At 37.8% G+C, this 12,500-nt stretch overlaps 1 protein-coding gene across 2 annotated transcripts in view; it reads left to right on the top strand.

Annotated features, from left to right (window-relative positions):
• The window catches only part of LOC115225415 (hemicentin-1-like), a 410,505-nt gene that overhangs the window by 282,454 nt on the left and 115,551 nt on the right, over window positions 1–12,500 (top strand). For both annotated transcript variants that reach the window (XM_036498554.1, XM_036498555.1), the window contains exons 34-37: window positions 60–188; window positions 6,653–6,842; window positions 8,385–8,467; window positions 9,550–9,737. In XM_036498554.1, coding sequence (XP_036354447.1) covers window positions 60–188; window positions 6,653–6,842; window positions 8,385–8,467; window positions 9,550–9,737 — 590 coding nt within the window. The remainder of the gene's footprint in view (window positions 1–59; window positions 189–6,652; window positions 6,843–8,384; window positions 8,468–9,549; window positions 9,738–12,500) is intronic.

Raw genomic sequence — 12,500 nt, 5'->3', positions numbered from 1 at the left:
AAATAAAATACTTCTTTCTTTTTTAAATATGTATCATTTTATGTAACATTTGCATTCAGGTATTACCATACTCAACAATGGTACTTTGGTTCTGCACCGACCAACACTCTCAGATTCTGGTACTTATGCATGCATTGCACAGAATAATGCTGGAAGTGCTATTGGTCAAATCCATCTTGAAGTTCAAGGTATGTAATTCATTACTTCGTATTTGTGTTCTTTTCTGCTTTCACGTTATATATTTTACACCTAACTTTCAAAACAACCTCTTTATTTTCTTAAACAGACAATAAGAATTTAACCGATAGTGAGCTGCAAAGTAATGGGTTGTAGCCACAAGGCCTTGTAAACACAACACACCTTGTTTCAATCCTTCTTCCTGCAAAATCACTTTCAGTCATTACCTAGTGATAGCAAGAAAAAGTAGCAGCAAAACTATATTTAACATAAAAAAAGATGATGCAAAAATGGTGATGATGATGCTGATGATAAATATACATACATACATGTGCAGGTATATGTATATCATATAAGCTCTATGTATATATGTATGTAGTTATGGTATATTCTGTTAAGGACATAGTAGAGTACAGTATAAAGCTCATCCGCCTTCAGATTTACCCTGCGCTATCCAGTAGTAGTATTAAACATACTTCCAGGCTTGTGCCTGGACTTCTGTTGTATGTGAATAGATAACTGAAAAAAATGGTTGCAAAATCAAGTACCTGCATGCCTTGAGAACTATGTTGCATAGAAACAATTGTAGTGATTGAAAATAAATGTCCAACCATACTCTTTGTTGACTCCAAATCTTTTCAATTATATGTATGTATGTATCATCATCATCATCATCGTTATCATCATTTAAGCATCCGCTTTCCATGCTAGCATGAGTTAGATGGTTTGACTGGTGGAACTAGTACCAGTCAAGAGTTGTTTCAGCTTCCGGTCTGATTTTGGCTTGGTTCCTACATCTGGATGTCCTTCCTAACACCAACCACTCCAAGAATGTAGTGGGTGCCTTTTACAAGTCACCAGCCCAGGTGCCTTTTACGTGTCATGGGCATAGATGTATATATGTATTTATGTATGTATATATGTGTGCATGTGAAGGTGCATGGCTCAGTGGTTAGAGCGTCGAGCTTACGATCATGAGGTTGCGAGTTCGAATCCCAGACCAAGCTGCATGTTGTGTTCTTGAGCAAGACACTTTATTTCATGTTGCTTCAGTTCACTCAGCTTTAGAAATGAGTTGCTGTATTGGCCTTTGCCTTTCCCCTGGATAACACTGGTGGTGTGGAGATGGGAGGCCTGTATGCATGGGCGACTGTTGGTCTTTCATAAACAACCATGCCTGGACTTGTGCCTGGGAGGGTAACTTTCTAGGTGCAATCCCATGGTCAGTCATGACTGAAGGGAGTCTTCTTCTTCTATGTGTGCATGCAATTATGGCACTGTGGTTAAGAACCACACAACTTGGCAAGTTGGACATGAGTCCTATTATAGTCCTGGGTCAACCAAGACCTTGCGAGGAGATTTGATTCTATTCCAAGTCATAGGCTGAAAGAAGCTGAAATAAACCTGTCATATATGCATGTGTGCATGTGTGCGCGCGTGTGTGTGTGTGTGTGTATCCCTGTCTTGATATCATGTGATAGTTGTAAATGGGGTGTCACTGTCATACAAGTGTGTCATTCATTTCCCTGTAGCAAATAGAATATTTTCTGTAAAAATATGTCTGGTTTGCCATGGGGAAATATCCCCTTACTTGAAAACAGTTGAGGATTGGCAATAGGAAGGACATAGAAAGTCTGCCTCAATAAACTCTGTTGACCCATGCAAGAAATTGGAAAGTGTACATTAAAAAGATTATCATATATAGGCACACGCATGGCTGTGTAGGCAGAAGCTTGCTTCTCAACCACATGGTTCCATGTTCAGTCCCACTGCATGGCACCTTGGGCAAGTGCCTTCTACTATGTAACCCCAGGCTGACCTAAACCTTGTGAGTGGAGATTTTGGTAGATAGAAAATGAAAGAAACCCATCATATATATATAAATATATATAAAAGTTAAAACATATAATAAATGCACAAACATAGGGGAAACAGACACAGAAGGTTGTCAAATTCTCATCAGTTTTCAGCCAGAGGGATGAGGAACACAGATGTGTAATGTCAGTGTGCATACTCAACAGAGTGTAAGTACCTTGAGAGAAAAGTTGGCTTTAAGAAGCATCAGATGTGGTGTACAAGAGAGACGACTGCACTGGTATGGTCATGTGGTGAGAATGGATGAGGATAGCTGTGTGAAAAAGTGTCACTCCCTAGTGGCTGAGGGAACCTGTGGAAGAGGTAGACCCAGGAAGACCTGGGATGAGATGGTGAAGCACGACCATCAAACATTAGGCCTCACTGGAGCAATGACTAGTAACCGAGACCTTTGGAAATATGCTGTGCTTGAGAAGACCTGGCAAGCCAAGTGAGACCATAACCTCATGGCCTATGCCAGGGGTGTAACCAGCCCACTTATGCATACCTTTCCTTCATTGGACACTAAACTCTGCTTGCAAAGACCTGTTGAGGCAAGTGAAATCAAATCAAAATCGCTGATGTGACTAATGAGAGTACCACTTGATTGGCCCTTGTGTCAGTACCATGTAAAAGCACCCACTATACTCCCGGAGTGGTATGCGTTAGGAAGGGCATCCAGCTGTAGAAACTCTGCCAGATCAGATTGGAGCCTGGTGCAGCCATCTGGTTCGCCAGTCCTCAGTCAAATCGTCCCACTCATGCTAACATGGAAAGCAGATGTTAAACGATGATGATGATGATGATGTATATATATATATATATATATATACTTTAATTCCTCAACTATCACAGGTGTTATGTTCAAAAACCCCACTGCGATAGGTGAAAATCCACAAAGTAGAAACAGTACTGTACTGTATATTTTGTATTATTTTTATAATTTGTATATATTTATTTTATTATAAATGCAAAACAACACCATGGAGGAATCAACATAAGCTTAAGTTGACTTTGCCTTTCATCCTTTCAGAGTTGATAAATTAAGTACCAGTTGCATACTGGGGTTGATCTAATCGCTTGGCCCTCTCCCCGAAAATTTCAGGCCTTGTGCCTAGAGTAGAAAAGAATGTATTTATATTTGATTGACTTTCCTTTTGTTACAATGACTATGTATCTGCTTGCACATGAATTATTCCATTGACACAAACATTTTCTGCTCACATTAGTTGACTTGGTAAAGAATTCTTATGTTACATTCATAAATACATCCATATTAACTTTGACTTGAGGCTGGAAATCAATATCTGAAATTTTCCTTAATTTAAATTCTTTATTCAACCTATATTCTTAAACCATTTGCAGTAGAATATACTACCAGTAAGATCCATTTTTTTTATATTGGTTTGTAGGAAATTAACCTTTAAATATTGTACAAAACAGTTACAGCACAGAATATACATATTAGCCATTAAATAACACTCAAAAAATATTGACTTCACTAAAGCATTTGTCATTTGGTGTCAACATTTTCATCACACCAATTGCAACCTGATCACTGACATAGTTTTACTCCATCTCTTATTATAAAAGGCAGATTTTATCTGCCTCCCTTTGGGAGTTATACAAATCTACAATATAGGATTTCTTCAATTACAATTTACCTTGCATTTTTAAGAGTACAATGCATCGCGTCATGCCAGGTCCAGTTTTTAAAATTTAAACTCCAATTAAGCAAAATTTACAGAAAACTCACATTCTGGTGTGTGTGTCAAATGCTTTTCTTAGTCTGGTTTACAGCACACGCAAACGCACACACACAGTGGGCAACGAATAAAATGAAAGTAATTGACTTACTGTAGTGAGTGATTCTTTCACTCTGCCTCCCACTTCCTCTTTCAACACATAGACACGCAATATATAAATAAAATTGTAAGCTAACGTGCGTGTGTGTGAGTGGGGGTGTGTGGGTGTGCGTGTGTGTGTGTGTGAGGGTGCGTGTGTGTGTGTGTGTGTGTGCGTGTGCGTGAGTGTGTGACAGGAAAGTTTTTTACGACGAATATAACACCTATATCCAAGTAGCAGAAAGATAAGACAGTAAGGTGTGATTTGAGGGAGATTTGGCTGCTATTTCTACCATGTCTAGCTGCCATGTAGGGGTCTCCCTCATAGGCTCATACATACATATATACATAGATAAGACAGTAAGGTGTGATTTGGGGGAAATTTGGCTGCTATTTCTACCAGGTCTAGCTGCCATGTAGGGGTCTCCCTCATAGGCTCATACATACATATATACATAGATAGACAGTAAGGTGTGATTTGGGGGAAATTTGGCTGCTATTTCTACCAGGTCTAGCTGCCATGTAGGGGTCTCCCTCATAGGCTCATACATACATATATACATAGATAAGACAGTAAGGTGTGATTTGGGGGAAATTTGGCTGCTATTTCTACCAGGTCTAGCTACCATGTAGAGGTCCCCCTCATTGGCTCATATATATATACATACATAAGACAGTAAGGTGTGATTTGAGGGAGATTTGGCTGCTGTTTCTACCAGGTCTGTTAGGCCTTCTCATGTAAACTCAAGCTTTCTCATGCCTTGAACATAAGACCAAAGCAGAGAATGTATTCTTTTATTCTTCTGCTTTTTCCAGCCATTGGTCTGTGGCCATGCTGGGGCAATGCCTTGAAGAATTGTAGTTTAATGAATCAACTCCAGTTTTATTTTTGTAAGCATTGTACTTATTCTATCTGTTTCCTTTGTCAAACCACTAGGTGACAGGGATGTAAACAAACCAACATTCGTTGTCAAGCAGTGGTGGAGGACAATCACAAGCACAGACACGCACACACACACATACATGCATACACATATACACACATACATACATACATACACATATATATATGTGTGTATATATATATTGCAGCCTGGAAGGTGTTTGTAAGCCATTTAAGAAACACAAAAACCGTTACATTCACTTCAACATTTAAATTTAATTTGCCAAAATATTTTCGTCGCTTTGAGACTGCGACCTGTTCACTGACAAAAATATCGTGCTAACAGGTCGCGGTCTCAAAGCGACGAAAATATTTTGACAAATTAAATTTAAATGTTGAAGTGAATCTAACGGTTTTTGTGTGTTTCTTAAATGGCTTATAAACACCTTCAACGCTGCAACTGTTTTCGTTCCAGCACATGATCTCAGATCAAGTCACTTGCTATGCAAGTACATCTCTGTAACTATATATATATTTATATATATATATATATATGTATATTGGTAAAAACAGTAAGATAACAAAAGAAAGAAAGAGACCTCAATATTATGTAAATAGAGGAAATCTTTATATATAAAAGTGAGGTTGTGTATCTGTCTCCTACGATTTAGATTCCTAACTACTCCCACATTTTGCGGTGCAGTTTAACCAAAACCGGGTATCTTATAGTCGTGATTCATATCGAGACCGTCTGGGTATTAGCGCGCGTCTACGATGAGTCTACGATTTAAAAAAAAATTTACCATCAATTTTTCCCATTTTTAATCCATTTTTGACATATATAAGGGAAGTAACTCTCTAAAATTTATTATTAAATCTCAGAACGTAAAAAGCTACAGTAACACCCCTCCCCCTTTGTGGTTAGCCATATTGAGATGGCTATTATACTTTACATCTCTAAAAATGCTTATATAATTATTTCCCTTACAAACCCGAGCAACGCCGGGCGATACTGCTAGTCTTTTATAAAATAAAACATTAAAACAAACAAAAAAAGCCAAAACAAATTAATTTAAGGAATGCGTGCGTGTGTGTGTGTGTGTGCTTCTCCATTTAACCCTTCAGTATTAAAATCATCCATATCCGGCCCAAATATTCTACTTGTTTTATGCTCAAACTGGCCAGATTTGGTCTCTCACATCTACCCTACAATGTTATTTTAAAAATATGCAATTGCATCATTAAAACCTTGAAGCTATCAGATTATGCATAATTATTTCAAAACAAAAACAATGTGAATAACATTTGATAGAGAAATCTGAATGCTAAAGGGCCAAATATGCTACCTTTAACCCTTTTGTTACCAACCCAGCTGAAACCGGGTCTGGCTCTGAGTACAAATGTCTTGTTTTCATAAGTTTTCAATTAAAATCTTCCACCAAACCTTAATCACAATTTATGTTCCTAACACTAGCTGAATGATAACTAAGTTCTTTTACTAAATTCTTTATTATATTTAAAGTAATTGAAAGAAACACAAAGCATCTCAAAATATATACAGTAATGAAAGGGTTAATAACATCATTTACAAGAACTATGAGGTCTACCAGTCATATGTTTGTAGTCCTTTTATCGAGACAATACATCCTTCAAAACTTCCATACTTGCTGAAATCCACCAACAGCACACCTGATGGCTTTTTTTTTCTTAGTGGTAGTGCACCTGAGCACTGTATACAGCAATTTCTTTCATATATTTTAAATTTTCTTTTATTTATTAAACAAAAAATTGTTGCTAATCAAGACAAAATTATATGTAATTGCTTGAATTATCACTAAAACTAATATGATTTGGTGTTAGCATTGTTTTTCATGTATTTTTCTCTTCTTCATAGTACCACCAAAGATATCAGTGAACACTTCACGATATACTACTCAAGAAGATAAAAGTGTAGTTTTGTTGTGTGACAGTCTTGGAATTCCAAAGCCTACCATTAGATGGACCAAAGATGGACAGGAATTAGCTATTGATAATTATAAATATGTTATTTTACATGGAACCAAGCTCTCTTTACCATTCCCAAGGTACAATTTTATTCATTGACTTATTTGTTTAAGATGTCTTCTTTCAATATAGAGATCAAATAAGAGTGATGATTATGATGATAACAAAGAGAAGAAAGACGTGGTGGTGGTGGTGGTGGCGGCGGCAGCGGCAGTGGTGGTGGTGTTAGTGGTAGCCATGGCAGTAACAACAATGTTACAAATCTCCTACCCCACCCTCTCTCTAACAAAGATTGACATGGGACTAACCATCAATAACAATAACTACTACTACCACTGCTGCTGCTGCTAGTACTACTACTATAGCTATTGCTGCAGCTGTTGCTCTGCTACAACTTGTACCACTATATCATTAATATGTACTAATGGGACCCTTGAATATTTCATGGAATTAATGATAAACCTATTGGGTTATTTCTGAAAACTTTATCCAAAAAATCTGAAAGCGTAGCCTGTGTTGTGTTTGTATGGAAAGATAGTTGCTCATCTGCTAATCATTGAAAAGTGAAGGAAATTGGAATACAATGATTACTTGATACACTTTATTTCTATGGCCCTTCCCATCTTCAAGCAAGGTAATATTTCTCTAAGGTCAGATATGTTTACACAGAAATGTTGGAAATGAAGGATAATCATGACAAAGAGACACAAACATACCGTAAATCCTTGAGTATAATCCGCATTTTTTTTCCAAAAATTTAAAGGTCAAAATCCCTAGTGCGTACTATATATGAGGTTAAAAATGAAAATTATTTTCTAAGCAATGTCCAAGTCTCTATTTGCTGTTCGGCAATGTTTATTCAGACACATTTTGTGATGTCAGGCACGAAAATACTTTGAGCTAAGCCTGAAAGCATTGAAGTCATAAAAGAATCATCCATAACTTGCAATAAGCAACATTTATTAAAAGTTATTACTGTTATTACTGTTATTTCTTTATTTTCTGCAAACAAAATGCACAAAAAGCTACACGTTTGCATTATGTTATATATATAATAATAATAATAATAATAAAGGACGTTACCGTATACATTTTAACAAACCAAGGACGTTATATAGAGCTCCTTGACTCAAGTTAGAGAAGGAGTGCATATTATACACAAGGTTTAGGTTTTTTAGAAGTACAACCCCCTAAAAATCCTCTGCGTATTATACTCAAGGGCAGACTATACTCGAGGATTTACGGTATACACACTTACACACACCTACTTGTATACACACATACATACATACATACATACATACATACATACATACATACATACATCATCATCATCATTGTTTAACGTCTTCCTTCCATGCTGGCATGGGTTGGATGGTTTGACAGGAGATGGCCAGACTCCTATGTTTGTTTTGGCACAGTTTTTATGGATGGATACCCTTCCTAGCACCAATCAATCAGTTAGTGAGTTATTATGGCAGCATTAATGAGATTGATATGACCAAAACCTTCAAGTAGAAAGTGGATTAAGTCCAGCAGTAGACAGCAAGCTTTCCACTCTTTATTACATTTATTATATTTTTAATTGATTTTTTCCCCCTTATTTTACTTTATCTGTTTAGGGCTGAAGATAGTGGAACATATACATGCATAGCAGAAAACGGTGCAGGGCGAGATGAAAAAGCAATCAAGCTGAGAGTTCGAGGTTAGTAGTATCAATTAAACACTATTGATATAAAACAAAATTTAAGTTAAATACTGGGGGCAATTTGTTTGATTAAAAAAAGACCTTTCAAATGAGTGCCCCAGTATGGTCACAGCCCAATGACTGAAGCAAGTAAGAGTTAAAAGATAACGATTGAGAAAAAAATATTCATTGAGGCACAAGAGTGGCTGTGTGGTAAGTAGCTTACTTACCAACCACATGGTTCCGGGTTCAGTCCCACTGCGTGGCACCTTGGGCAAGTGTCTTCTACTATAGCCTCAGGCCAACCAAAGCCTTTCGAGTGGATTTGGTAGACGGAAACTGAAAGAAGCCTATCATATATATGTGTGTGTGTGTTTGTGTGTGTGTGTGTGTTTGTGTGTGTTTGTGTTTGTGTGTCTGTGTTTGTCCCTCCAACATCGCTTGACAACCGATGCTGGTGTGTTTACGTCCCGTCACTTAGCAGTTCGGCAAGAGAGACTGATAGAATAAGTACAAGACTTACAAATAATGAGTCCTGGGATCGATTTGCTCGACTAAAGGCGGTGCTCCAGCATGGCCACAGTCAAATGACTGAAACAAATAAAATAAGAAATAAAATAAAGTATTCATTCTCTGAATTTGAAGTTCAGAAGCATTGATTAGTCATTCTCAGTAAGAGATGAATAGCCCCTAGGTGACCTTGGAATATTAGAAGGGAGTGACAGACTGTCTATCAGATTGTGTTGTATTGGGGGAGATTAATGGAAGAAATTCATAACTGTTTCACAGTGGTTTTCCAGGAACCTGAGAGGAGCTCTTAAGGCAGCCATGGTCTAAAATGTTTGCGAATAACTGCACAATCTTCAAATACCTTTGTTCTAAAACATTCATACTGGTTTCATTTTTGTATTTGGTTTGCAAGGTTCTTGATGTGAATTTATATGTTGAAACAAAACTTGTCTTGAAAGAGTCAGTACAACCAACAATGATAAACACATGCACTGTGTGCTTATTATTATTGGCCTAATGACCTTCCCAAGACACAATAAGATTCATATTTTAATTTCTTAAATTGTTTGTTTTATTTATTTTTCCTTTAGTTCCACCAACTATTGAAGAAACAAGTCATTTAATGACTGCAACTGTTGGTAGTACTGTAAAAATTCCATGTAAAGCTACAGGTAACCCAGAACCTAAGTTAAAATGGACGAAAAATGACAAGAAGTTATCATCAAACAGACCAAAGTTTATATTTGAGTCTGACAGTTTGATAATACAAGGAGTATTGGTTGGTTATATTTTTTTTCTTTTCTTTGTTAAACAATTAAAAAAACCTTCTACATCATTTAATTTCTGGTTGTAGAAAAGAAAGCAAAACATGGTAAAATTTCCAAGTTATGACACCCATTTGACTATATATTCAGATTCCTTTTGAGTGTTGAACTTTCCTTTTGAGTGCTGGGCTTCACAGACGCAAGGTGGCTGCATTTTTTTCAAGCAGGCTTCATGGAAGTGAGGTAGCTGAGTTCATTTTGAGTATTGGGTCACATGGAGACAAAGTGGCTAAATTCCTTTTGAGTGCTGGGCCTCACGGAGGCAAGGTGGCTGAGTTCCTTTTAAATGGGCCTCATGGAGGCAAGGTGGCTGAGTTCCTTTTTGGGCCTCATAGAGGCAAAGTGGCCAAGTACCTTTTGAGTGTTGAGACTCACGGAAGCAATGACCAAGACCTTTGGTATTATGTCATGCTTGAAAAGAAGACCCATCAAGCTGAGCAAAATCACAGTCATGGCAGATACTGGTGTCACACGAATGGCACCTGTGCCAGTGACACATAAAAGAACCCATTACACTCTCAGAGTTGTTGACATTAAGAAGGGCATCCAGCCATAGAAACCCATGCCAAATCAGATTGGATCCTAGTGCAGCCATCCAGCATGCCAGCCCAGTCAAATCATCCAATCTATGCCAGCATGGACAACGGTTGTTAAATGTTGATGATGATGACGATGATGATACAGTAACTCAAATATTACATTGACATTCTTGCTCCAAATAATTATTAGCAAGGAAAGCAGTATTAGTACCTAAAGGCAATCTCTGCATCCAACTTAATGTGAATCTCTTGGAATGCTGATTACTGTGGTACTAGCCTTGAGAGGTCCTCTCATACAGGTGCATAGTGCATAAAAGCATAGGCATATATCGTAGCAAATGAGAATTATTTGTTATTGGTGCCAGAACTGCCAGATTACATCATTTCAGCATACCACAATCTTTTCAGCCATTTATGTTGCAAATAGCCAGTAGGCTTATTAACCCTTTCATTACTGTATTTATTTTGAGATGCTCTGTGTCTCTTTCAATTACTTTAAATATAACAAAGAATTTAGGAAAATAACTTAGTTATCATTAAGCTAGTGTTAGGAACATAAGTTGTGACTAAGGTTTGGTGGAAGATCTTAATTCAAAACTTATGAAAACAAAACATTTGTACTCAGAGCCAGACCAGTTTCAGCCGGGCTGGCAATGAAAGGGTTAAAAACTAATTATTTGCAATGCAAGCAGTATTAATACAAAAAGGTAATCTTTATATCCAGCTTCATGTGTATATCTTCTTGAAATGCTGGATACTGCAGTATTAACCTTGAGAGGTCCCTTTTTATAGGCACATAGTGCATTAGTTTTATAACAGATTAACTGCAGGTATGGCGGTGTGGTAAGAAGTTTGTGGTGAGCTGGCAGAAATGTTAGCACGCTGGGCAAAATGCTTATCAGTATTTTGTCTGCCACTACATTCTGAGTTCAAATTCCGCTGAGGTTGACTTTGCCTTTCATCCTTTTGGGGTCGATAAATTAAGTACCAGTTACACACTGGGGTCAATCTAATCGACTTAATCCCTTTGTCTGTCCTTGTTTGTCCCCTCTGTGTTTGGCTCCTTGTGGGCAATGAAGGAATAAAAAGTTTGTTTCTCAACCACATAGTTCCAGATTCAGTTCTGCTACATGATATCATGAACAAGTGTCTCCTACTATAGCTGCAGGCCAACTAAAGTCTTATGAGTAGATATGGTAGAAGCGTGTGTGTGTGTGTGTGTGTGTGTGTGTGTGTGTGTGTGTGTGTGTGTGTGTGCATGTGTGTGTATGTCTGTGTGTCTGTGATTGTTCCCTGCCACTGCTTGACCACCAGTGTTAGTGTGTTTATGTCCCTGTGACTTAGTGGTCCAGCAAAAGAGACCAGTAGAATACATACCAGGCTTTAAAAATGCAAGTACTGGGATCAATTCGTTTGACTAATATTCTTCAAGATGGTGACCCAGCATGACTGCAGTCAAATAATTAAAACAAGTAAAAGGTAAAAGGTAACAGTATATTTTTAGTTGAAGCACACTCTTTTACTTTTTTGCTTGCTTCAGTCGTTTGACTGTGGCCATGCTGGAGCACCACCTTTAGTCAAGCAAATCGACCCCTGGACTTATTCTTTGTAAGTCTTGTACTTATTCTATCGGTCTCACAAGGCTTTGGTCAGCCCGAGGCTATAGTAGAAGACACTTGCCCATGGTGCCCTGCAGTGGGACTGAACCTGGAACCATGTGGTTTGTAAGCAAGTTACTTACCACACAGCCACTCTTACGCCTATTTTTTTTCCTATGCACAGTATTTTTTTCCAACATCTTAGAATAATAGTTGACTATTGAAAATTTTTGTTCAATATCTCAACAGAATTTAGTACATAAACATTCAGGGTGAACATTTGTGTACTGAGGGTGCTGCTGTTCTCCATCTCTGAATGCAGGAGTTGATATCTCATCAGGCAGTGATGTAGCTCTGTAGTTGTCTTGGCCCCTTTCCACCACAACACTAGAGCTGTCCAGGACTACCCACTGGTGTAGTTGACAAAACAGAACAAGCTTTGTTTAGTCAGATGTTGTGACTCTGGGTCAAATGTTTCTGTCATCCTCAATGCTTGATCATGTTGTACCACTTATCTTCTCTCTCTCTCTCTCTCTCTCTCTCTCTCTCTCTCTCTCTCTCTCTCTCTCTCTCTCTCTCT

Source organism: Octopus sinensis, linkage group LG2, assembly GCF_006345805.1.
Source record: "Octopus sinensis linkage group LG2, ASM634580v1, whole genome shotgun sequence".
NCBI lineage: Eukaryota > Metazoa > Mollusca > Cephalopoda > Octopoda > Octopodidae > Octopus > Octopus sinensis.
This window is presented reverse-complemented; position numbering and strand designations above follow the sequence as displayed.